Genomic DNA, 27,309 nt, shown 5'->3' on the forward strand with positions numbered 1-27,309 from the left:
TAGCAGCCACTTTAACTGCAGCAGTGGATTAGGCATTAGAGAGCCTATTGTTCCAGCCTAAAGATTTCTTGTGTTTTTTTGTTTTTTTTTGCCCCATTTAATTTTCCAGTTCTCCTCCAGAAATGTGGGCAGTGAAGTTCACCACATTGTTGAAATGATCAGGATTTTACAATGGAGCCCAGTATTCAGTCTAAAAATGGAAAGTCAAAGGTAAGAAAAACGTCAGTCTTAAAGCTGTCTGATGACAAGAAAACCAGGTTAGTTATGTAAGAATGTGTTCTTCAGATTCCCTGGCTGGAACTGTGTGATCTATATAAGACAAAGACAAGTGTAACAGAAGTATTGCTGAATTGTGATGTGAGTGCAGTGTGTAGCACAAGACGTTTACACATTGTGCAAATAGTTAAGAAATGTTTGGGGAGCCAGTAGAAGCAGGGCTTGATGGGTTTGGTGTTTCAGGTATAAAGCTATAAAGGCAACTAAACCACATTCATTACTGTTTTATCTTTGCGTATAATTCAAAGTTTTGCTAAGGACAAACTGCAAAAAGCCTTTCTCTTACTTCAGCAAAAAGTGTCCAAATCCCTTTGAATACATGTTATTACATCTTCACATTTAGCAAACAAATGTAAACACAAGATGCCAGTGCCATTTTCTCTGAGAGATCGAAGCCCAGAGCTAAACCTACAATAATGCATAGTGTCGGTAATGAGAAAATACTTAATAAGATTCATATATTTCAAATACAGATCTCATCAAGTTCAATTCCCCCATCTGCTGATTGAAACAGTTGTACAATGAATAAATGGTGTCAAGTGGCCCTTGTCCTGGCCACCACACTGCTGACCGCTCATTGGAACAGAAATTCTGTTCTGCTGCGTTCCTAAATCCCGGCCAGGACCTCGAGTAAGGCTTGAGTCCGTCTCCGTCAGGAATTGAAGCTGACAATTTTCTCCAGCATCTTGACTTGATGTGATGGATCTTTAAAAGCCTGGCTCCCTTCATTCACGTTCAAACAAAGCCAGACTTGCCGCAACAAAAAGAGGAAGCAGCATGTGAAGAGGCGTATTTAAGGCTGGTGGTTCATAAATATCGCGACACGAAATTGCAGGTGTGTTCATACCTGGGTGTGGAGACAAATATACCAAGCCTTTTCTGCCACAGACAATCCAGGTTGAGCATAGGAGGAAAAGGCACTGATACTTTATTACACAAAAACCTCATTTCACGAACATAGCTCCACAATTTGCAGGGGACAGTGAAGCCTTCACTCTACCAGACACAACATAAGGTAAGTTTCATATTTAATCTTGGTAATATATTTTTGGAGTATATTTTTAAAAAATTATATCTATCTATTAACTTATTAAATCAGAATCACTTCCATGTCCATGGAATACCCTCTTTTTTTTATTGTGTTTGTTGAAAGATATTCTTTAAACAGGCCTGTGTGGAGATTTCAACCTACGGTATATTTTCATATTGGCTTGAAATGGACATATTAGGGTATATTTAGAGTCTTAACAAAGCTCATTGTGTACACAGAGTCAATGGACACCGCAGGCTAATTGATATGAACCAGTCTTTCCTGTCACAGTAATGGAATAACGCATAATGGATAATGCAGGTCTTCAATTCACTTTTCAGAAGTGATTTAATTTGGCTAGGATCCGATTGCAAAGAACAATGAATGTAGTCCATCTGTAATAGGGAGTTGGCATTATGGACAAAGGGTACAGCAACTGACAATAAGTAACATTGTTTAGTCGAAGTATTGTGTCAGTCAATCAGTAACATATTAAAGTAAAGCGAAAGCAACATTTATTCTCCTTTGCATGCAAATCTGGAAAATTGAACTAGACAATACATTGTTTTAACTGGTTATTGGGTTACTATTGGATCAGCTGAGAGTTAAATTCTGAGTTTTAAAATTTGAGTAGGTTTGCTTTGATGTACTGTAATGTTAATGTAATGATAGACCTTCTCAACCATATATAGTTATACTGTTATTGATAAGGAATTCTGTTATCTTGTCATACTGTATAGACACACCTGTAGGGTGTGGTGCTTTAAAAATAGAGTCAGTATGTGTTGGGGCTTATGAACAGAGAAGTGGAGGCAGGAGCCGGCCTTCGTTATGTATTTATAATTTGTACTAGTCCGTGTACATTTTAAACATCAGTGTTATAATTTGATATGTTGTTGGCTTGAGGCTGATGTCCACCTGAACTCGCTTGACAGGTGACAGTGAAACACATGATGAAGGCACTGAACAAATAGAACAGCAGACATGTTGTATTACAAAATTATTCACATATATTAACAAGAAGCAACTTTTATCAGGCTTCAATTTATCTCTCAGGTGAGCTTTTGAACACAGGAAGAGCATTATTTTCCTCTTACAAATTAAAAGTTGAACTCATAAGGAATAAAACATGTTGTTGCCCAGCTAAGTCTGTTTGGGATTTTTTCTGCATTGGGCTCAGTTTCCATAACCATTAACGTACGGTGGCTAATGCTGGTAAACTTGATTTGATTATTACTGTGTTACTGAATGAGCTGGTTTTTGTACGGTACCATTATTTTCACAACTATGGCCCAAGCAAAATCCTTTCTTTTTCTGTTTGCTTTGTGTGTGTCACTTCTTTATCTGATTATATCTGAATGCCACAGCACTGATAATATTAATGAGGGGTGTTGTTAAGATCCTGGTTGGGTCCAGCTGACCTGATCTATCTCACCTCACATTACTCCACCCACTCTATCAATTACCCTCCAATGAGACATTTTATTCCAGCACCAAGAGCAAAGATAAGACCCCGAGGCAGCATGTATCACGAATTATACCTGTGTTATTTCTCTGCAGAATATCTGCAACCTCAAGCTTTTTGACAGACATATGCATGCATGGCTCCTGCATTTGTATTCATGATATGTTGCAAGCAGTGTCACATCCCACAGAGCCTGTTGCCATATAGCGCATCAACTTTGAGCCTATAATCTTTGCCCAGCTGGTGGCACAGGGTGTTTGCTTATCAGTACTGTTGTTTCTGATTTCTGAGTCAAGGGGCAATTTAAGCACTGCTGATTGCAGAACTTGTGTGCTACTATGGTTCCAAGCTGACGCTCATTAGGGGGATTAGAGGTGTTTCGCTGTTAGAGATCCAATCTTTTAAAATATCATTTTAGAGACATCTGTTTCCACTGAATAGACAGGGGACACATAAGGATGAGCAATGAGAGGAAGGAAGTCGAAAAAATGCAATATATTCTCGTTTTGAGTACTTTGAATAGGTTGAATGTGTGAATGTGTGTGTTTTCTAATGTGAAACACTTTTAATAATATTTGACTATGAGGTGGAATACATTTTTAAATCTGCAACTTTCTTGCTTTTAGTCACTCTCGCTGCTCTTGTAGCTTTGTTTGCCACAGGTTTAACACTTATTTAACCTATTTAGGAGCAAAATAGTCACTTATTCTCATACTCTCTCAGATAACTATGGTCTGTATGAGTATGTCTTGTTGTGTTCACCTCTTTTTTTCTCCATTGTTTCCTATTGGGTTTAAATATCTGTTATTTAAAGTCAAAATAAAACTGGCAATGAGCAGTGTTTTAAAAATGGGTTTGGTAAATGCACACCAAAATCTAGTTGCTGGTCACGTCAAAGTGCAGCAAAATAAATACATAAATAAGGACAAATACAGTGTTTTTCAAGCCATTTGTTATCTGCTTCATTTTAATATGAGAATATTTCATGAATAAAAATGAAATTCTGGCACTGACATCAGTTCCTAACAATTCCAGGAGTGTAAAGACAAAAATGTACAAACTAAAGTAAAAAAATGTGGTCCGTGGACAATATTTTACAATAGTTAAAATGACCTCAGTAAGGTGGTTGTCTGTGTTTTACTCCTTCTCACGGCATAAACTAAACACGTGTCAGTAAGTAAAGTGGAAATACCGTAAATCTCACTGCTTTTGCCTCATCTTTGTGTATTTGCTTCAGTTCGGCAGAATGATGAACAATGACAATCAAGACAACTTTAAAAATGTCAGTCGAAAACCAGGCCTGCAGATCTGGACCATCAATGTGAGTCAGCCCCGCTATAAATATCATGTAGTTTAACTCTGTGTACATTTTCAAAGGTATGCCATGGTAAAATCTTACTTTTATGGCAGAATTTTCCCAAAATTTAAGACGTTTTCTGTTTTTTCTTTTTAGAACATGCAGATGGTGCCTGTTCCAGGCCAAGCATTTGGTAACTTTTTTGAAGGAGACTGTTACATTGTTCTAAATGTGAGTATGATACTTCCTGATTTCTCAAGCGATGGTGTTGAAGGCAAGTGATTTATGGATGCTTGGATACTCTTTATGGGTGCAAGTGTAACACGTGTGCCCCCTCTTGTGTTTTAAACGTTTATCACCAGATAAGTGAAAAGAAAGGTTCAGGCCAGTCTGCTGACATCCACTACTGGATAGGAAACACCTCCTCTCAGGACGAGCAAGGCGCAGCAGCCATTTACACCACCCAGCTGGACGAGTACTTGGGTGGGAGTCCGGTCCAGTACAGGGAGGTGCAGGGCAATGAGTCAGCCCGATTCAGAAGCTATTTCAAAAATGGCCTTGTGTGAGTCAAACAAAAGAGGTGGTACATGTACAATAGAGGGGCGGTGACACACACACTGATGCTATAATCTTTCTGAGAAATGGTTTACACTAATCCTTTTGTATAAACTCATTACAGCACAAATTACACAGCTGGGATTTATTAAAGAAAAACATATCTTCCTCTCACCCAGCTCATTAACCTTTCCAACGTATCGAACTTCACCTTGTCTTGTTGCTTTGTGGTTATGCAACTTTACAACTGAACAAGACAAAAAAAAATGCTCCAGCTTCGTGTGCGGCAGAAGTTATTTTATTACACTTGAACTTTGGTCATGTACACGCTGATCTCTCCACAGCTACAAGAAGGGCGGAGTGGCCTCAGGTTTTAACCACATTGACACAAATGTCTACAATGTCCTGCGACTGCTGCATGTTAAAGGGAAGAAGCATGTCACAGCAACAGAGGTAGAGTATGCAGAGCAGAATATAAAGTACTGACACAGAGACTGCTGAATTCACACAGCTATGCTACAAGGGGTGTTGGAACATTCACTTAAACAATTGCCTGAGTGCTATGACAGGTCACTGTAATGTCTGTTAATAAAGTGAATTTATTTCAGAACTCTCCGTTATGTAAGAGCACTGTATGTGTTCTGTGTGCAGGTGGAGGTGTCGTGGAACAGCTTTAATAAAGGAGATATTTTTCTGCTTGATATGGGAAAAGCCATAGTGCAGTGGAACGGCCCGCAAAGCAACAGGGGAGAGAAGCTTAAGGTAACCTCCCTCTCCCATTTTTCACAGGAGCACTTAAAGTAGCAAAGTAAAAGTACTCATTCTACAGAGTGGCTACTTTTGGAGTGTATATTACTATATCGTTAGTATATAATACTTATATACTTAAATATCTATGGCTGATTAATTTCATCTGTAAAAACATATTTCAGTAGATGATCATATGTTTTAATTTGTGAAATCGAGGACCAGAGTTGAAAGAAAGTAGTACACGTGCAGTCAAAGGATTCTGTCTGCATTTAGTTGAAAGTGAATTGTGTTTATTGTTTCTGTAAAGTTTATTTGCCGATCATAATACCAGCATTTTGGCACCTGTCCACAACAGCACCAGAAACATTGATCAATAGTGTTTCTAATGATGAAATTCTAAATGAATAACCCACCCATTAAATTAAGGGTCTCAGGGGTGCTGGAGCCTAGCCCAGCTGTCACTGGGCAAAAGGCAGCAGATAGACAGACAACCATTCACACCAACAGGCAACTCAGTGTCTTTGAAGCGTAAGAGGAACTTCAGTACCTGGAGAAAACTCAGGGAGAGCAAAAAACTCCACACTGAAAAGTTGCAGCCAGCAGGTGGATTTGTACCAGGGACAATTAAACTGTAAAGTGACAGAACTAATCACTCTAAATTATGATTTGCAAATGCAAACACAGTTGATACATGGCAGCTTGATATTAAAATTACTTTTTTACATACACCACACAATACAAATTACATTCAAATAGAAGTAAAAAGCAAACATTATCTCCAGTCAACAGCTGCAGATGTTGACAGTGATGTTAGTTCATCACTTATCTTGCCAGTCTAACAGTTTAATGATGACACCCTGCTGTCAAATATGTTGGTCTTGGCTCAGTAATACTACCCCAATTGAAAAGAAGTTGGGACGATGTGTAAAACTTAAATTAAAACAGAATGCTATCGTTTGCAAATCTCCTCAACCCATATTATATTCACAACAGAACTTAAACAACATATAACAGATGTTGAAAGTGAGATATTTCATGGAAAATATTAGCTCATTTTGAATTTGATGGCAGCAACACATCTCAAGTTTCAGAAGAGGGGATGTTACACAATGGTAAACATCACCCTCTCCCAACTCCATTTGTCGACCCATAATGGGGCAGTCATCCACCAATCCTCCAGTTGTTGGCTCAATCCCTGGCTCCTCCGGTCACATGTCGAAGTGTCCTTGACCAAGACACTGAACCCTAACTTAGTTGAAGTGAGTATTGGCCAGCTGCATCGCAGCTCCCCCAAATTCGCAAACTGTGATTGTGAATGGGTGAATGAGAAGCAGTGTAAAGTGCTTTGAGTACCAATAGGTAAAAAAAGGGCTATATTTTACCGTTTGAGTAAAATATACTCACTTGCCTGCATTCCTTCTCTTCTTTCTTTGTAGGCCGTGTTGTTGGCTCAGGACATTCGGGATAGAGAGAGAGGTGGTCGTGCTCAGATTGCTGTTGTGGAGGGGGGGGATGAGCAGAGTTCACCGGAGCTGATGAAAGTCATGACAGCGGTGCTCGGCCAAAGGACGGGGCCGCTGAAGGACGCCATCCCTGACGACAGCACCAGCCAAGTGCAGAACACTAATGTCAAACTTTACCAGTAAGTATGCTTAAATAATGCATCACATCTTTGCTACCATATGCATATTTTTAGTGATTTCATAAAATCATGCACTGTTTTAAATTTTGTTTTCTGCAGTGTTTTTGAAAATGGAGGGAACCTAGTGGTTCAAGAAGTGGCCAAGCAGCCTCTAACACAAGACCTGCTGAACTCCTCTGTAATTGGCATTTATCCCTTAAACATGTTCTTCAGAAACTGTTGCAGAGAGACAAAAATGTGTCGTGTCTCATTGTTCATTGTTGATTCTTCGTTTTGTGTCAGGACTGTTATATTCTGGACCAGGGAGGTTCTGGTGTGATGGTGTGGAAAGGCAAACAATCCTCCAAGGAAGAGCGACAGGAAGCTCTGAACAGGGCATTAGTAAGTTTACTGAAAAATTCAAATCAAGTCTGAACAATGCTTGTGCCACATGAGGTCAGTATATTACAAAAAATCTGCTCTGTGCTATACAGTATATTATAGTATATACTTGCCTATAATTAATGATTGATAATAATGAATAATTATTCATTATTATCAATCTTCAACTATTATTGTTAATAAGGAATGATTAATCCTTATTAGTAATTATTATAAGTATTACCTTTGCCAGAGTCGCTAAGTAACAGTAACACTTATGATTTATGAAAATTTGGAAGGATACACTTTGCTTGTCCTGTTTTCTAACAGGGCTATATCAAAGCCAAGAACTACCCAGCCAGCACCAGTGTGGAGGTGATGAACGAGGGAGGAGAGTCAGCCATGTTCAAGCACTTGTTTAAATCCTGGAGAGATAAAGGACAAACTCAGGGTCTGGGAACCACTTACAGCATGGGAAAGATAGGTAACCTCTAAATAACACTTAGTTGCTATATGATCCACGTGTGGATCACGTTTTTAAAAATAGATTGTATGTGGGAATTTGGAATAGATGTGCTGATCATTAATAATGTCATGGTCACAGGAACCTACACAGAGAGCCACAATGAATATATAGACAAATAAGTCATAAAGAAACAATCATGTGACATGAATACAGCCCAAAACGATAATAATACAATACTTTATAACCTAAGCACAAAATATCTATTTGAGGAATGTCAGTGTGAAAAATTACGTACAATAAGACACACAAAAGAACATTTTAATTCAAGGTTACATTGTATGCTTTGTCCTTATAAAGCAACAAGTATTCAATTCACATCCATAGCAAAATATTTACACTGTGTACTTTCCAAACAGCTAAGGTTGACCAGGTGAAGTTTGATGTGATGGAGCTCCATGCACGTCCTGAACTAGCAGCACAGGAACGCATGGTAGATGACGGCTCTGGGGATGTTAAAGTAAAGAAGACACACCCAAAAATTCAAACCAGACGCACATTGTATGTTCCAATAATATTTAGCTAAGTGCAGTCGTCCAAATAACAAAGATTTTACATTTATTGAAATGCTCCTTGTCAGGTGTGGCGCATTGAGAAGTTGGAGCTGGCCGAAGTGAATCCAAGTACATACGGACAGTTTTATGGAGGAGATTGCTACTTGGTGCTGTACACATATCAAATATCAGGCCAGCGCCAATACCTACTGTACATGTGGCAGGTCGGTATCATCACTAATGCACTAAGACTTTCATTTTGTTTAGTAGTGTCCTGTATTTTTGTTTACGTACTAAAAGGAAAGATTTTTACACTGATAGGAGTTTATGTCTTGCACCAGGGCCGTCATGCTACTCAAGATGAGATAACAGCTTGCGCCTACCAGGCTGTTAATATTGATAACAAATACAATGGAGCCCCGGTCCAGGTCAGGGTGGTCATGGGAAAGGAGCCCCGGCATTTCCTGGCTATTTTCAAAGGCAAACTCATCATCTTTGAGGTGTGAACTTTCGCAAACAACATTGTTTTTTGCTAGGTTACAAATGCTGAAAAGCCACATCGTGGTTGTGTGTTCTGGGAAAAAATGTGAAAAAATTGTGCACACGTATCAAGTCAAATGACACATTGCAGGCAAAAAGTATATTTGTGATATTAGTGTATATAATCTTTTATATGTGTGTGCTTGTGTGTGTGTAGGGTGGCACAGGTCGCCCAGGTGTGGTCATACCTGAAAGCAGTGCCAGACTCTTTCAGGTGAGAGGGACTAATGAGCTAAACACTAAAGCCACAGAGGTGTTGGCGAGAGCTTCTTCTCTCAACAGCAACGATGTGTTCCTCCTGAAGACAGACCAGATATGCTATTTGTGGTATGGAAAGGTATGTGCTTTGTTCTGCTAAAGCAGCAAATGTCTGACTTAAAGCCACGTGAAGAATAAAAAGTTGCATTTATAATCTTGTATTAGCGGTTCGTATCTGTAGGATGTTTGGTTCTGTCTTCATCCAGGGCTGCAGTGGGGATGAGAGGGTGATGGGGAGAGCGATGTCTGATGTGCTGTCCAAGCAGGACAAGCAGGTGGTGATGGAGGGCCAGGAGCCAGCTGAATTCTGGGTGGCTCTGGGAGGAAAGTCACCCTATGCCAGCGACAAGAGGTAACAGTGACACCTCTAATATGACTTAATGTTTTCTAGGGAAATGTGCCAAATGTTTACAACATTCATTATTAAATTCAAGTCTTTCTACTGTCTTCCCACCTCAGCCATGTTGGCTCAAACCAGAATATAACTATTACAATAACCTACAAAAATTGTTAATCCAAAAGGCTCTGTAATCAGTAATGAACCAATAATAAGCTTAAATTTAAATCTGCATGGATTATTTTTATATCAAGGTCAGTGGAATTTGCATCTGAAGCCAAAAAAAGGTCCACCCACATGTAAACCGGGCAGATTATACAGTTTCTATGCTGAAAATGTCTGTGTGATTTCAGACTGCAGCGTGAGGAGCCTCCTCACAGTCCTCGGCTCTTTGAATGCTCCAATCAGACGGGTCAGTTTAAGATGACCGAGGTGAATGACTTTGATCAGAATGACCTGGACGAAGAGGATGTCATGCTGCTAGACACCTGGGAGGAGGTGAGCGGTCAAAGGGATTAAACCAGAGTTTAGGTTAATGTCCTTTAGTTTGGTCTGGTAGAAACTGATGGCAAAACGTCTAACAGCAAATAGCAAAAAAAGGGGGAAGCCAACATTTTCTGAGGGCATTTTAATTCTGTATGCTTATACTTATGTTCTTTCCCACGGTCTCAACCTCAGATTTTCTTGTGGGTTGGAAAGCTTGCAAACCAGTACGAGACCAAAGAGGCGTTGAACAGTGCGCAGGAATACCTGAGGACCCACCCAGCAGGCCGTGACCCTGACACAACCATCACCTCTGTCAAACAGGGATACGAGCCTCCCACCTTCACTGGCTGGTTCAATGCATGGGATCCTCATAAGTGGAGCGTGAGTAAAAACCGATGTCTCATATGACACAGCAGGAGGCCCCAGAGCATTATAAACAGATTAATGCAGTATGATCAAATCATTACAAATTACTATTTGTGGTGCTCTGTTACTGTGCGTATTTTGATTACTTTAACCCTGATTTTGCAAATGAGTCACACATATGAAATGAGTGCTATGAATAATCTCAAGTGAACAAATCGTCAGGAAATCGTCAGGAAGAACACATGAAGTCACATGTTGTTGATTTTTGAAGAATTTTCAACTCTGGCTCACTTAATCTTCTCAACAGGGAGGAAACTCCTATGAGGAGATGAAAACAAAGCTGAGTGATGCAGCATCTCTCTCACAGATCACTGTAGTAAGTGATTGACTCACACCAATCCTAACTCTAATTGACTAAATGTACTAATAACACTGATGCAATAAAAACTAACATCATGGAATTTAGACATTTTCCATATTAAAAGTCCAAGAAAATGTTAGTTAACAATCTTGTCTCTCATGTCCGCAGGACCTGAACAATACTAACCTGAGTAATAGTCCTGTAGGGGTGGGTGGGGATGGTTACAGAGCTCCAGGAGGCCCTGTAAGCAACTCTCCACTCAACAAACTCCACAAAGTTGATCTCTCTCCCAGACCCTCAACTCCCACCAGTCCATCCAACCAAGGAGCCCCAACCTCTAGCTTCACTCCATCAACCCTAGCTGGAGGCGCAATGTCCCCCTCTGCTGGAGGTGCTGGAATGTATCTGGATCCTCAGCTTCTCGTTAACAAGTCTCCCAGTGATCTGCCACAGGGAGTGGACCCCACTCAGAGAGAGGTGGGTGCAGAATTATGGAGCTGTTGCACTACAGGGCCATAAACATCATGTATTACATGTCAAGAATTGTGTGCATGTTGCAAGCATGGAGGGAGTATAGTGAATAGATTCTGTTAACTTTTCCAAAGAGGTCAGTGAGAATTGGTAATGTACTATTCATGTTTTTAGTATTGAACAAATTTGTTGAATTACTCTTTCTGATTTTAGAAGTAGCACTTCATTCAAACACAGTAACATTACATGATTATCTTTGCTGCTGTATCATAATATGTGGTATAAATATGGTCAGTAGCATTTGGTGTAATATCGTAACAAAAACATGTAAAGCTTTGTGCAGCCTTTCTTTGTCTAGGCTGTGAATTAAATACTGAATTTCAGCTTGAGTTGCTCATCCTACAGAAACCCTTAGAGTTCTGCTTCACCTGCAATGCATACAAAGAGAAAGAAAACAACCACAAAAAGATGAAGTACACCCAACCACAAACACATAAACTGACCACATAGGGAGGTGGAGTAGGGATGTGACATGACTGCACAGGAAGAAAACAACAGAAGAACGAAACCCTGGGACCAGTTGTAGTTCATGCATTTGTGCCTGTTGTCCCATTGTTTCATGAGCATGTCTGCAGAGATGATTGTGAATAACTGGGAGGTGCAAAGTACATAGTAATCAGGGTGTGCGAATACTGATGTACTAACAATACAATAGAGATCATTCTAACCATTCTCTGTCCGTGTCTGTGCTCTGACTGCAGAACTACCTGTCTGATTTGGATTTTGAGAACCTGCTGGGCAGCAGACGCTCAGATTTCCAGCGCCTGCCAAAGTGGAGGCAGAGTGACTTGAAGAAAAAAGCAGGGCTTTTCTGAGAACGGCTGACCCTCAAAGAGAGAAGCTGCCAAACCTGCCTCCCATTACTGCAGAGAAAGTTGTTTGTAAAGCAGCACTTTAACTGTTGTTTAGAAAGATAGGAGTGTTCCAGGCCCTTATCGTTTCATCCAGTTTTCTTGACATACATTACAAACTCTCAGCCATCTTCTAGTGATTAAAACTGTTACCTAGAATTATACCTTAACATGATTGTTATTAAAAATCATAGACATAATTTATATAAAAATTAAGATTTTTGTATTAGTTTTGCTTTATACATGTATCTGTGTTTTAAATGTTTGATGTGATCATACAGTGATCAAGTTTTTCCACCATATTATTGTCATTTGCCATTGCAGAATCACTTATATAGAATAATTAAATAAATACACAAGTGCTTATATCAGAGACCATCCGACTTTTAATTGAGCACTAGTGCAAATAGAGATAACTGACATGGTTAACACTGAGCACACCGATTAGCACAAGTTTGCAATGAAAAAACAGCTTTTACATTAGACAGTGAAATAAAATAGTTTAAAATATTAAGATTTGTTTTAATACAAAAGTACTTAAGGTAAACCATACTGTAACATGTACAGAACATTTTCTTACAAAAGACACATATCTTACAAGGAATTATAAGTCTGTTTGACAGAAAAATAAATCACATTCATAGTTCAACCCAGACCCTAGTGATATAACTATTACGACATCAAAATGCATAAAATCCAAATAAAACCTTTGCTAATAAAAACTGAAATAAAACACTTAAATAGTTAAGTGTTTGTTATATTGCAATGATTCCATTAGTTCCAACTTGTGTAATTCAGTACTAACGTATCATAAGCTGTATTAATTACAGTTCAGAAATTGCACAACCAGTAACTATCAATATTTTTCCTCCAATTACTTAATTCTTTTCTATTTGACAGACACAGTTTAATGACTTCTTTTAAATTATTTCCTACACTGCTCATTTACATTTACATCCATCCCTACTTTTTAGCACTACAGGTGATCCCTATTAAAAAGATAAAATCATTAAATGATGGGAAAAGGTTAGGACTGCTGTGAGTCAGCAGCTGTAGCTTGGCATCAATTCATCAGTAATGCTTTTTGCTTTAAAACTGGACTGGATTTTAAAACTGGATTTTTCAAAAACTGATCATTATGAAGGATTTACTACTGGACATCCATAAGCATGAGATGCACAAACAGTCCTGCAGAACTGATGGGGTCACCTCTCTTGGTGAACAGTGGCACGCGGCGATATCCTAGAAAAGAGGATGTAGGTTTTGTTTTAATCAGCAAAAGATAACTTTGCATATAGCCTGGCATGAGAGAACGAACACGAAACACTGAAAAATTCAGCGCTGTATGAGGTGGACTTTCTTACCGCTCTGTACGCTGGTGAGCGGTAGACAGTACTGCCCGATGAAATCATTCTGGCTCGCTGCATCATAGTCCTCCACCACAAACTGCAACAAGGCTAGGTCTGGTACGTTGATTTCAAACTGGAAGCTCTCATTCCACATGGGGTTGAACCCTGCAGTTTATTTAGATTAGTGCTTAAATGATGCACCCCAATAATGTGTGTGCGTGTGTGTGTGTGTGTGTGTGTGTGTGTGTGTGTGTGTGTGTGTGTGTGTGTGTATATATATATATATATATATATATAATTTTTATTTTTATTTTATTTTTTTCCCTTCCTTATTTTTTTGCCAAATGTTGTGAGAAAAAATGGAAGTTAATGTTTCAACTAAACTAGTTTATACTTTGCTCACCATTGTTGTCAATGTGGTGCGTCTCCTTCCTGGCGTTGTCTGCTGGGACACCGTGGATCTCCACCCTCACCAGAGGGTCAACAATGGATTTCTCTTTGTTCTTGTTGAGTTTTGGTAACTGTTGACCTGAGATCACCTGGTGGCACACAAAATGTGCACACCCAGTTATGTGCAAAACTTTTTTCAGATGTGTTGCTGCCATCAAATATAAAATGAGCTAATATTGACTATGAAATGGTGAAAGGCCTCAGTTTCAACATCTGATATGTTCAATTGTGAATAAAATATTTGTTGCTGAGATTGTCAAATTATTCGATTCGGTTTTATATTTAGGTTTTACACATCTCCCCAACTTGTTTGGAATTGGGGCTAATAATTTTAATACTTTTACACAATTTTTGCAGATAAAGATTCTGAATACAAAATATACCAAATAAATGATGATGTACAGTATAATACAAAGTATTTACAAGTAGCAGCTCCTTTACAAGCTGCAACATTAAACTGATATTGCATCAAGCATTAAAATGAATTTGGTGGAATATTACAAGTCCTGGCCGCGTCAGCGGTATATTTTGGGACGCTAAGGTGTTCGACTGTAATATGACTTATTAATTCAGGTTACAGTAGTACTTCATCTCTGTCACAGATTAAAGGCTGCCAGCCCCTTAATCAGGGATACACAAGATTAAGACTGACATGTATGTTAGCTAATACCGTGAATACTGTGTGTACGTGGAAAATATATGTCAATGGTCAAAAACTTATTATTAACCTACAGTACAATGACAGTATGTGCATGTATAAGTAATGTAGTTCTGAAATTCAACTCATCAAGCCAGAATAAACACATTTTGGTGAGAAAAATTAGATTTTTTCGGAACCTTAGATTTTCTTTGCATTATTCTGAAATGAATGGCCTATTCGGCATAATGATAAGTCACGCTGAAAAAAAAATTGTTTTTTTTAAAAGAAATGTCCACAGGGCGCCTTTACCTCAAACAAGTCATTGTCTTGAAGGTTCAATTCTAACTAACTCACCATGATATGAAATGTCTTCTTCTTTAGCCAGGGCCCTTTGGTGAGTTTGTTGGGATCAAACTGAGAAGACAGGCTTCGCTGGAATTCAGGCTTCAGGACATAGCCACAAAAACCATTTGGCAGAAACCGCCCCTGGTTTAGGTACATCTCCCTACAGGGAGTCTGGAAGTTCAAGGCCACTAAACAGTGAGAGAGAGGAGGAAGTGAAAGTTTTTTTCTGAGGACCGAATATAAGTGATGAGACAGGCTGTTTTTCTACATATAGAAAGGGACGTGTACCAATCTGGCAGCCAACGTTCCACATGGGCACTGGGTTATAGTTGGAGGAGTCGGTTCTGGAGCCAGCTGGGTAAATCCTACTGAGCTTGTCCATGTTGTGATGCATGAAGGCAGTAGCTATGAGAACACATAAATAAGACTGATGCTGTAACACACTTTTCATGCTCATTAGAAATCCTAATCACTAATCATAATTTGAGTCTGCTAAAAGTTGGGTTTTACCTGAGGTTTCGGATAGGTGGAACGCTTTGCTCTCTTTGAACGATGACATCTCATAAAAGGCCTGGTTTTCTCGGGAGTGTTCGAAGCCATTAAAGTGCACACTCTTGCAGTAGATGACAATGTCCGAGAGCTCTTTGGCCAGCTTAATCTTTGATTTCTGAAAGGACACGAGACACCAGCTCAGGTTTTTTTCCGCTCTTTCTTCATCAAATGCAGACACACTATGTGAAGCTAGATACTAAATTATTTTATGCATTTGACTCACTTTTGATTTGGGTTTTTGTCCATTTTCCTTGTTTAATTCTGCAGCCTCATCCTCCTCAGACACATTGCCATCTTCCATGGTGTTGTTATTAGTGAAGGCAGCATCCAGTTTGTTTAGTCGTTTTCCCTTGATAAGGAACCGGCCCTTCAGCTCCTGCAATCAGAAAGTGTTTTGTAATGTGTAGTTGTACAATTGCTAAACTTACCATAAGTATATGTATGCTATAAAAGCTAATACAAACTAATTCTATTCCGTTAATCATATTCCTATTTTTAATGAAGGCACAAAGCAAACATTGCTGACTGCTAATCACGCACTCTAAATGACAGAAAGGAAAATACTGTGTGATGCATAATCATAAGGCATTTATCCCATGTGACACATTTGACAGTGTGCACAGAGGGCATGGGAATGACAGAGAAAGTTGATCTGACATGCTAATAATTCCTCTCGTCCTTATGTCACTTACAGTGTTGAGGTTAGAAAATTAGGACGATTAAGGATTTTAAAGAAAAGATCTGGTAGATGTTTAACAACTGTGGACAAGTGGTAAACGTGAACCCTTGTTTGCATACAGATAATATTTCTGCTTACCAGCAGAATCAAAGACATTTTTTTCCCACAGTTGAGACTGAGATCCTGATCAGATTATCTGTTGATCAACTGCTCTCAAAGTACTAAATGATGGAAGCCAATTCAAGTTAAAGATCAACACAGAATGAGCAGGGACTTTAGATTGATATGCTTGTGATTATGTTGCAGTGGGTTATGATTTGGGTATAACTTTAATCATCTTTCTTTCCTGGAGTAACAGCAAAGTTGAAGTAATGAAGAAAGCAAAAGTATTAGGCACAGCAGTTTAATCATATAAGAGGTGAGATTTAAAGGTGTGCTCTTCCTTTGGTGTTCCTTTAAATTGGAGAAGCTCCAAACACTGTGAATGACACATAATATGAATCAGTGAGCTGAAGTGTAAGGCCACGCACCTCAGGTGAGGGGAAGTTGGTGGGCATAGTTTTGCCCAAAGGCTTTGTGAGCAAAGCATCACCCAGGATGGAGGTCAAATAATGGGCCATGAGCTTCTGCTGCTCCAGGCTGCAGTGATTCTCTAGCGATAGGATAACTGGGTACTCGGACGTCTGTAGAAACAATGCAAACAGTTCAGTGAAGGAAAAGCTCAGAGTCTCTCATCTCACGTTACACAGTACAAATTCATGTACTTTGAAGGCGTAGTTTTTGATGGCTTGGATGACATCTCTGAAGAGCACTTTGGACGTGAGGGTGTGGCCGTGATAAATAACTGGCTCCCCGTTAGCCCCGTCCCAAATGTCCAGCTCCACACAGCGGCAGCTTTTCAATAGTGCTCTGCAAGGACAGGAAAGTTTCATCAAAACTTGTAAACTACTCACTCTTCATGTTTAACATGGCAGAAATGTTTCCACTAACAGTCCCTGCTCCCAAAGTAGCACTTCATGTAGGCCAATGAAGTACTTGGGTCATTCAGTCCAACTGAAAGCACACAATTGTTTTCAGTAGAGCAGTATAAATATAGGTCTATGAATGGGACATGTTGTAATATTATTCACATGTAAACAAAACAATGTAGTAGTACTAGTATAATCACACTTTGAAAAGGGAGAGACTGGAAACTGAAAACACAAAATGTGGTGTTTACGTCTCTTTGCATGCCGAAATTACACCTCAAAACAAAACATTTATTTTTAGTGTTTTGTTCTAGCTGCCAGTTTGCCAAATCTCTGCTTGTTTAGGTGCCAGAGAAAAAAATTCCAAAAAGCTTTTTTTGTTTGTTTGTTTGTTTCATTTTGGCTCCTGTGACTATCTGGTTGAAAAGGACAATTTGTCTGTTCAGGCCAAACTGAAAATCATAAAAATCTAACCTTAACCCCCCCCAAAAAAAAAATGTTAGTATGATGGCACCAAGCTACAGTACAAACGGAGACCTAAGCTAAGGTTCAGTTAATGTTACGTAGAGTATGTGGGTAAAAGTACTTTATGTAGGCCTCTGTGCTGCTGGGCCCTTTGAGCTGGTCTTCCATCAAGTATGTGTTGTGTGAGGAGGAGATGAAGTAGTGGTTGAGGGGCTGGGTCATGTCCTGATATATGGGTTTGTGTGCTGGGTTGAGGATGCAGCCATCCTCCTGGTGCAGGTACATCAAGAAACCATCTTTGGTCATGCAGTTCACCTGTTTTGCTGATGGACAGTAATGAAAAATGTGATATAAAACATGTTCCTTAAACCACTGTACATACACTGCACAGGCAATGCTGACTGGGTTTCATGACCTTACCTGTTGGATCCACCTCGTATTTTTCAATCAGCTGGAGAGCGTCCTTCAAGGTGGCAGTCTCCCTCTGCTCATTCAGCAGGAAGTTCAGCAGGTCTGTGGCGCTCATCTGGCCGTTTGTTTGACTGTATTTCCCGTAAATGACATCTACCTCTTCCCGCTTTGTCAGGAGGTTGTAGAAGATTTTGATCTCTGAGCCTTCCAACGTCCCAGATTTAGACTCATCACATTGCTGTCCAATATGGCACATTGTGAGACAATAAAATCATCTTGATTAGCAGATTTGTATGATGAACCGTGAAAAGTGAATGCATTTTCTGAGACAGACTTACCGTGAAAAGTTCCGCTGCATAAGTGTCACTAACTTCAACATTGATCTGTCTTAGAAAGTGTTTCAGCTCCTTCAGGGACATCATGTTGTCTCCATTCTTGTCTGCTTTCCGCATGCAGCTGATGATCCAACTGGTATTTAGATGTAAGAATTTTACAACTAATAAAGAAGACAAACTACAGAACTTCGAGTGGGAAAGGCATTTAGTAATGTCTCTGAACATGTAAGCAATCCCACTTCCCATTTAAATAACTTGTTAAGGATACTGCTCACTCTTCTGCTGGTGGTTGAGGTTGCGCATGTTGCTGATGACCTTCTCCAGGCTGTTGACCCACTGTTTCGCCTCCTCTGGACTCGCTGCCATGAAATCTAGATTTTTCTTGCGGTCGTTGAAAATGATGGAAAAGCAACGATCTTCATCGCTGGGGTCGGTGTACTTATTAAGGCCTTCAGACTGACGGCCTATGCGCACTGATTCAATTTCGTCAATGGTGTCTGTTTGTAGTGAAGAGAGGAAAGGGTTTGTTAGATATTCTGGCCCTGGGAGAGTCGCCCAGGAATAATTCGGTAAAAGCTACAGTTAACAGATGCTAGTCCTCAAAAACTGGATAGCACTTAAAGAGAAAACAGTATTACAATCTTTAACATATCAGATAAATTGATCATAACATGTAAACATTCCCCTTCATTTCCCTTAGGTTCAGAAAAAATAATAGGTCCATGTTGGAAACCAGTTTGTAATCCTATCCAGGCCATCCAGAGTTCATTTTCTCTCATTCAGTCTTTAACCAGAGAGAAACACTTTTGCAAGCTTCTATCTTTAGGCAAAAAAGACCGTCACAGAAATTCAACATTATAAATAATGTGTCTTCATCCACCAGTAGACAAAACGGCACTGGGTGCCAGAAACTGGCAAACTGCATCTTATCAACAGGAAGGCGTTTGTTTCTGTGGCCTTCGCTCACAAAGAGCCAACTGATAAAAACACCTCCTCAGTAACGTCTGGAGGATGGTGGGCTGTGGAACAGGCACAACATGGAAATATTAAGATGTAACATGTTATGTGTTATACTTAAATGTGTTAGAAATAGAAATTGGTATCAAAAAAAGAGCTTTATCTGTCTGCCATGTGTTGCTGGGCATCATGTAATGTTTTTATCAGAGCTTTTCCACTGAAACAGCTGCCTGAAGAGGGATCTACAGTTCATAAAAGCAATGATAGTGAACCAGGAAAAGTACATTTTTATTCTGAAAACAAAAATAAACAAATGAGTACAGCTGGAGTTAACTGGAGGGCTGGGTGGTAATTAACTGGAAGTGAGAAGTATATTGTTCATATAAAAATACTGACAGGAGCGGTTTTGTAGCAGAAAGACTTGTTCAGTCCAACACAAAAGCAAATATTTATCTTCCAAATTAGGAATTCCAAAAGGTTTTAAAGAAGACGGATGCAGAAATCTTTTTGCAGAAATAAAAAAAGTAACTTCTAAAAAATCCACTGCGTGGTAATACATAAAGTTCCTTCCTATTAAATATCTAGCAAGCAGTTACCAAACATGTTGCATAACACTAGGCTGATTGAGAATATTGTTTACCAGAAAGTGAACTCAACCATTTTTTGTATCCAGTTTTATGACTTACGAGCCTCCTGAGAAAAACAAATGACTTTCTGTTGTTGTGTGCGAAAGACTTAAATTCTTTGGCAACCCCAATGCATTGCATATAAATTTGATTGCTGCATCTGATGATCATGATGCCATCTGCTATCATGCCTTCCTCTCCATAACTCTGACTGGCACACATGGACTACACATGCATGGAAAAAAAAAAAAAACACTGTCCTGCATGTGGGATAACACTAAATGGCATCACTGCCCTTCTGACAAAACACCAAAGACTAGAGGCTCAGCAAGGAAGTAGTATGACGTGGCTAAGCTACAATCACAGTGTGTCTATTTCCCAAGGTGGAAAGTCTAATGAAGAGTGACCATTGTTCCTTGGGAGATTTGCAGACTATGTACTTGGGGGCAGAAAGAATCTAAATGTCAGTTTTTTTGAAGAGAAAAACACAACAATGCAACACACCATGAACTGGGTGGTGTACACTGACTTCTGGGTGAGCACAATACCTCAAAACCACTCACCAGAAGTGGAGTGCCTGTTCAGTTGGTGCATGCATGCTATCCACAGCTAAACCACTACAAAGGCGTTTAGGGTTGTGAGTTTGGACCAGCTTCATAGAATTTCATCCTCAGAGACTGAACACAGTGTCCAACTCATATCAACCGTGTCACGCACAGCATTGCTTAAATACCAGATGAAATTTCTCACAAAGAGATTATTGTGCCCTTCCCATAAAGTTCATGCTGCTGTTTCTCAAACTCTTTTCTCCAAAGGGACATGGAGGTGGGATGTTATACACAAAGTAAATACTGAGGATTGAACTACAAAGCAACAATCACCACCTAATACTATTTGTTACATTTGTTTGCATATGACCCAGTTGCCTTGTTTAGTCAAATTCTGATCTGATAACTGAGTTAAAGTTATTACTGTTTACATTTTTTTTTTACTTATCAACACCTTATTTTCTTTGACAAGCAGCAGACTAATACTTAAAGTGAAGTGTCTTGTTGTGAGATATGTGCACTTTAATACAAAACATCTACAGTACATACAGTATGTGTGTGTGCGAGTGTGTAGTACTCAAGTAGAGGTGAAAGTATTTGCCTGGAAAGTTACTCCATAACAAGTAAAAGTACCATTTAAATTTCTTTATTCGAGTAGAAGTACAAAAGTACATGCTCTAAAATGTACCCAAGTACATAATTTAAAGGATTCCACTGGATATGGGAGGGCTCCAGGCTTTCCCCGGGAAGCACAAGTAGGAGGTTAGGCTTCATAATCTGACAGTGGAAACAACCGGATTCATATGCAGAAAGAAACAAAAAAGGAATGTAATGCATATATGTGATGATGCATATGTAAATAATTTTGCCTAAAAGGAAACACTTCCTCTATGGGGTTAAAAAAACAGCAGCACAGGCACAAGATCACAGCAAGTCACATCAGGAAGTATTTAAACCCTAACTTTTTGTACATTTTACTGCAATGTAAAAGGTCTAATTACTATATTGTGGTATTGATTTCCTACATTTTTCCATTTTAAGTTAAATTTTTTTATTTATTTATTTATTTTTTTTAAGACTATCAGGACTGTGATCTAGAGTGAAAGATTTTAATTTACATATGGCACTCTACAGGCACTAGGTAGTTGATAGCCCTGCTGTTATTTCAGCTTAATTTATGTATTAAACATTAATATTATTATCGAAATTTGTTTAACAATTTTTGGGCTTCACTAATTCCTGTAGAAAACTCTGGTTATTTACTAGCTAAATACTTCAATATGTTCATTACATTTTCCTGATTATGGTTTGGTGCTGATTAGCACAGTATTTAGTAGTGGATTTGCTGCACACGAAAAGGAGGCTGTATAAACTTAAAACAGTGAACTGAGGGAGACTTTGTGCTGATGGATTGTTTACTAAAGCCCTATGCAGCTTATTTTTATCAAGAATGAAATGCTTGTGATTTCAGGGGCCAACTCTACTGTAAGTAAATTACTCATGTTAAAAGCACGTGAGCGTTCACAAAGCTGAACTGTCCATTGTGTCTGTATGGGGAATATAGGACCAGCTGCACTTTCAGTGTTTGTTTAAGGCTCAGACTCGGGGCAGAGGTTATCAGCCCTTGTCGCCCGTGCTGGAGGGAAATTGGAGCAACGTCAGCTACAGAGGTTTTGTAAACATTCACACCCAGAGAGTGGATTACTGAACCAGAAATCAGAGGAAAATTATCTCGCCACACACACACACACACACACACACACACACACACACACACACACACACACACACACACACACGATTCACATTTGTATTTTCCAGTCTGACTTTGGACACATTACTATCTGTGTGAGATGTTTCCATTTCACCACCACCTCTCACATATTCTCCACCAGCAGTGGAATTTGAGGGGTGTGTTTAAGGCAAGGAGCTGTTGTTAAGATCTGAAATAAGAGCCCAGAATAACAGCAAAACAAGGATGAGCCCAAAGTTTTATACAGAACTTTTACCACTTTGCACCTAATATAAAATATAAATTATCTTGCCCACACACACACACACACACACACACACACACACACACACACACACACACCAAAGTGCAAACATGTAAATCAGTACACCATGAAACTCACATGTTTTGTTTTTCTTAAATATTTTCTGGGAATCAAGGCTCAAGGTCTCGCAGTCCTCCTGCAGTTTGATGAAGCGAGTCCTCTGCCAGGAGCTCGAGCGAATCTTAACCAGCTCCCCACCATTGAGCAGGAACTTGAGATTTTCATCGCCTTCCAAACCTGCAGGAGTGATGACAGAAAAAAAGTTACACAAAATTAACAGATTTAAATGACCAACTTTTTAAATTATAGCTACTGTAGAATTCTCGAACAGAAAATACAAAGCCAGTACTTGACAGATGAGTCTGAGGATATTCAGACAATTTCCACGAAAAGATTAAATCCCACAATAAACTTATCCGACAAACAAGTATTTCCTGTTTCTCCAAAGGCCTGACATTGCTTCTATTTCTGTGCCATAAATCTTCAGGTGTTTGGAAGATTTTTATGTCTTTAAGCACACACTTACACAGCTTCATGTCCATTTAAAAAGACATGTGATTTTCACCACGTAAAGTCGGAATTAGTTATTGTATTGTATGAGGGTTCATAATTGAAATCATCAGAATGCCATCCTTTAATAACAAATTATTTAAAGACTGTGTTAAAGTGAAACACTTTTTATAATACAAACTTAATGTTCAGTCATGCCTAAAGACTTTTACCATAACTCCCCTTTAAATATTAATAAATAGCCATAAAATGTATTAAAATCTAGCTAGCTTTAGCACAGGACTCAAAATCAATCAACCAAGGGCATCAAATAGCGACACTGTGTCAAAGCCTGTAGCAATTCATAGATACACGCAAAGTACTATTTTACGTCCACATGTAACTCCGAGTGTTCGACTTTTTCTGAGTAGGTAAAAGAGCTTCACTTAAAAACCTTGAGAAGGAACCAGAGATGCTCAGTGAGCCTGTGTCATGGGAAGTGTCTAAAATACCTTTCCACATGAAGATATGTTAAAGACTTCTACGGTTTAACTGCTCAAAGATGTTTCCTGCTTCTCCATCTCATTCGACGTGTGCTGGACTTTATAAGCCTGCATACGACACTGCTTTCAGTTTCTTATTAAACAGATATTATCTTACAAAATATTTATGAGGTCACAAATCATACCTTTAGGTTTGGGTGAGATAAGAAAAGGTTTCAATGTAGGTGTAAAACGCATACAGTTGAGTGAAAAAGGTTTCATCCCAAACAGAATAAAACAGATTTTTTTTTGAGAACATAATATTTAGTCAGTTAGTGCAAATGTTTCCCTATCATCAGACGAAACAATAATGATCAAGACATGTATAAAGAGAGAAAGAAAGAAAGTAGTAAAATTGTGAGGTTAGTAGTAAAATAACAAAAATGAAATCAGTGAAAAAGTTTGCATGCCCCTTGATAAACCCTCTAGATAAAGAACGCTTATATGTAAATCAGTTATCTGATCTTTAGAAAAAGATTGTCAACACTCAAAACTTGGTGATTGGCACCAGGTGGCTTAAATTTGGGTCGCACTTTAAATTTGCAAGCGGGTGGCTCCCCAGTTGCAGTTTGTTGAGAGCAGCAGAAACAATGGGATCAGGAAAACCTGTCAGAAACATTCATAAAGCTTGAGAGAGATCATAAATATCTGAAAGAATTAAGGGATACCAGTACCAACTTTAAAGACCATAATCCAGAAAAAGAAGAAACATGGACACACTAAGACATTTTTTAAATTGAACACCCGGAAAAATAATTGAACGAGGTACAAGGAAAGTTGATTGAGAGCTGTGTAAGTATCCAAAACAAACATCAGGTGACTTGACAAATTCCTTAGAGGCAATTTGGAGTAAAAGTCCACATTTTCGCAGTCAAGCGTAGTCTTAAGAATTAAGAATTAAAAATTAAGAATTAAAATTGCACCTGAAACATTGTAAATGCTGCCCAGAAGCTGCCATAGGTTGGAGGAGTTTAAAGAGTCTTAGACGAGGACAAACAGAGTATTGTAATCATTATAAGAATTTATTAGAAGTCTTATAAGAAGAGGGATGCAAACCTTTTACCATGGTAAAATTAAATACATTGTTTTACGATAACTTCTACACACTCCTTAACCATTTGTGTTAGTTCTGATGATGGTGTATTAAATATGGGGCATGGGGATGCAAAGTTTTGCACTCAACTTTAAAACATATGTCCAACATATGCATGAAGGGAAACCTTAAATCTATTGGTCTCCTTGAGTCTCTTGTCCCAGCCACATTATCTTCCTGTTAATCAATATTCGGCTGAACAGTGGATAGTGCTATGCGTCATACATTTTGAAACAGAGATGAGCATTGTCAGAAGATGAACATTTAGGTGAAGCAATTCTCTGGAACGGTAGGTTCAAAGGACAATATTGACAGGACAGGAGTGGGACTGATGTTTATTCTGCATCACCCAAAATGTTGTTGAGTGCAGCCTACACGAGAGCAGAATGACTGTTTGTCTCTCAGTAAGCAAAGTTTAACTCGGGATAACTTCATTCACTCAGCTGGGACCTTGTCAGGGTTGTGGGCGGGACCACAACATTACAAGCATGTTTCTTCACAGATCGCACTACAAACTCACAGAGCCTGTTTGTGAGTTTCTGCTTCTCAGCAGGCAGGGAGGAGGACTAGGCAAAACAGCTTGAGGGTTTCAGCCCCACCCCTGTGCTTGATGCTGGGGGCTTATGTTCCTTTTGAGTGGTAGTGGGGGTATTTTCTACTTCTTTCTCATCTAATTTTTCACATAATCTACTTTACCGTGAGGCAGAGATGCAGCAACAGCTTTATATTATGAAAAAAAAAAGAAAAATGTTCCAATTTGCAACACTTTCCAAAACAAAAACCAAATAAAAGTGAGTCATACTGCACAGAGGAGGGGGGTGTATAAGGATCAGATTACTTTTGTTTCCCTTTTTTCTTTGCAGAGTAATCAGTTTCAGATGCAAGGCTGGGTATAAAGAGTCTTGGACTTGCAGTACGCTGCCTACAATCTTTGAGGCAAGCTAGGACAAGAAGATGGCAGGAACTAGGGTAAAATGACAAACAATAATGCCTCAGGGGCATAAGCGAATAATGTGGCTTCACAGGAAACCTAAGTTCTGTCTATCGTGCAACATCCTCTGCTTTTTTTATGTAAACAAAAATGAGACTGGTATGACGTATAGGGTAACTTTTTCTCTGTATAAATGATAAAGATTGACCAGAAGCAGTCTGTATCGCTCTGATGTTTGCTCTGGTTTACAGCAGATGACTAATACACAAAGATGATTAATACTACCAACACTGTGGGTAGAATGAAACAAACTGAGAGATGGGATGCACAGAACAAGAAAAAGATGTCCACCAAGTTTTCAGAAGGTCTGGGTTTGTCCATTCATTTGAGAGATGCAGGCTATGAGCCACAGCTTCGTTTAGGTTGTAATCACAGTCGAAAGAAAGAATGCGCAGGCAGTGAGGACGCCGAAGACACTTCATAACACACAGCCACGCAAATTTCAGCCGAATAATCCTGACAGGTTACATACGATTAATGATGTGCTTTGTTAACATCAAGATGGCCCATATCCGATCAAACTTTGCTCCACATGTTAACTCATTTGCACCTATGGGTGACTTACCTAGGCGTTTTCCATTCCCCAGCTTAACTTTGTTTTCTTGCTTCTGTTCGTTGGAGTTTGTGTTTTTCGGATCTTTGTCTAAGCAAGACATTACGGGCTAACTTTTTTTTTTTTTTTGACAGTTTATAAAATAATAACAAAATAAAACATCCAGTCGGCGTTTTGTCCGTGCTGGCTGTGAAAAAGAAGCAGACGACGCGGGGTTGGCCCCTTCTGGGGCGGGTCTAAACTCATCTATTTGCCCTGGAGAAACCCTTTAACACGATGGGCGAAAAGGGTCTATGTGGTAATGTTTACAAAACACTGTCAGCACTGCATTAGACTAATGACGGTAAGTTTTCTGTTATTTCTGAGAAAATACAATTGTATTATAGGAGGCATTGTGACTTTAAATGCTTGTTGAATTGCAGTGACATGCAGCAACACATCTTTTCAAGTCACATGCATTTTCTTTTCTGTATAACCTGAAGTACTTAGACTACTGCTGTTTCCAAATACTGTTAAAATCTTTGGGGGGCTATTTGTCTTTAATTTGTATGTAATTTAATTTTTAAAGCCACCAAGAAACTTTGAAATGACGCCCCCTATTGATTAATGTTCATCATAATAAAATGCAAATAAAACTATTTTTACCATAAATAAAAATGTATTGTTTATATGTCTTCAGAGATTTTATTAAACAATTCTAATTGTTCTCTGGCAACGATAAGTAAAATATAAGATTATGTTAAATGCATACAGCAGCTTGCTCATTCTCCTGCTGTATGGAACATAATACGATCCTGAGTGAAACACAATTTAAAAAAAAAAACGTTTATGCAAGAAGTTAAAGAAATTAGAATCTCCTCAATGATACCTCCACTATAGAACATGTACATGTAAGCAAGAACAGCTGATGTGAAACTAATCGCCCAACAGTAGTAAATCTGTGCCTCTCCAGTGATAAACTCACCATGTTTTCCAACTGTCCCATTTGTCTCCATTCTGATTTCAATCAAAATAAATCACCATGTGCAAGTCCTCTTCTTCTCCCCAACACTCTGTAATATGGCAGGACTTATCAAAACAACAAAACTTTGTTTATCCTGTGTAAAGAAAAAGCAACCTGTTATCTCCTCTGAGCCC

The 27,309-nt window shown here is 39.0% G+C and overlaps 2 protein-coding genes across 4 annotated transcripts; one reads left to right on the forward strand and one right to left on the reverse strand.

The window, feature by feature from the left end:
• Positions 1–13,237, forward strand: vill (villin-like). Of its 2 annotated transcripts, XM_067486083.1 has the most exons (21): positions 33–210; positions 750–1,291; positions 4,009–4,092; positions 4,225–4,299; positions 4,431–4,630; positions 4,968–5,076; positions 5,275–5,385; positions 6,810–7,015; positions 7,115–7,193; positions 7,298–7,396; positions 7,706–7,859; positions 8,258–8,358; positions 8,479–8,616; positions 8,734–8,892; positions 9,090–9,269; positions 9,397–9,542; positions 9,881–10,025; positions 10,206–10,394; positions 10,687–10,755; positions 10,909–11,217; positions 11,973–13,237. In XM_067486083.1, exons 3-21 carry the CDS (start codon positions 4,018–4,020, stop codon positions 12,084–12,086), a joined length of 2,658 nt encoding a protein of 885 aa, XP_067342184.1. In that variant the 5' UTR covers positions 33–210; positions 750–1,291; positions 4,009–4,017; the 3' UTR covers positions 12,087–13,237. The 2 variants fall into 2 exon arrangements, with proteins under 2 accessions (XP_067342183.1, XP_067342184.1); XM_067486082.1 differs by lacking the exon at positions 750–1,291 and having other exon boundaries at positions 1–210.
• plcd1a (phospholipase C, delta 1a) lies at positions 12,486–27,306 on the reverse strand. 2 transcript variants are annotated; one of them, XM_067486085.1, is made up of 15 exons: positions 27,137–27,306; positions 22,583–22,741; positions 18,585–18,813; positions 18,320–18,449; positions 17,991–18,219; positions 17,692–17,893; positions 16,902–17,046; positions 16,668–16,820; positions 15,682–15,834; positions 15,417–15,573; positions 15,195–15,311; positions 14,916–15,094; positions 13,875–14,010; positions 13,487–13,636; positions 12,486–13,364 (listed from the first exon to the last, which is right to left on the reverse strand). In XM_067486085.1, exons 1-15 carry the CDS (start codon positions 27,165–27,167, stop codon positions 13,273–13,275), a joined length of 2,262 nt encoding a protein of 753 aa, XP_067342186.1. In that variant the 5' UTR covers positions 27,168–27,306; the 3' UTR covers positions 12,486–13,272. The 2 variants fall into 2 exon arrangements, with proteins under 2 accessions (XP_067342186.1, XP_067342185.1); XM_067486084.1 differs by lacking the exon at positions 27,137–27,306 and adding an exon at positions 26,185–26,380.
• Positions 27,307–27,309: the final 3 nt, after the last annotated feature.

The sequence above is a fragment of the Channa argus genome, chromosome 19 (genome assembly GCF_033026475.1).
Source record: "Channa argus isolate prfri chromosome 19, Channa argus male v1.0, whole genome shotgun sequence".
Lineage (NCBI taxonomy): Eukaryota > Metazoa > Chordata > Actinopteri > Anabantiformes > Channidae > Channa > Channa argus.

Coding starts and splice junctions, on each gene's coding strand:
- plcd1a (XM_067486084.1), bottom strand. CDS start 26,275: ATGTCTTGCTTAGACAAAGATCCGAAAAACACAAACTCCAACGAACAG. Junction 15,574..15,681: donor GACAAAAACCCAAATCAAAA/GTGAGTCAAATG, acceptor GTGTCCTTTCAG/AAATCAAAGATTAAGCTGGC. Junction 15,312..15,416: donor CCACCTATCCGAAACCTCAG/GTAAAACCCAAC, acceptor GTGTTCTCATAG/CTACTGCCTTCATGCATCAC.
- vill (XM_067486082.1), top strand. CDS start 172: ATGGAGCCCAGTATTCAGTCTAAAAATGGAAAGTCAAAG. Junction 8,617..8,733: donor ACCTACTGTACATGTGGCAG/GTCGGTATCATC, acceptor GTCTTGCACCAG/GGCCGTCATGCTACTCAAGA. Junction 8,893..9,089: donor GCAAACTCATCATCTTTGAG/GTGTGAACTTTC, acceptor GTGTGTGTGTAG/GGTGGCACAGGTCGCCCAGG.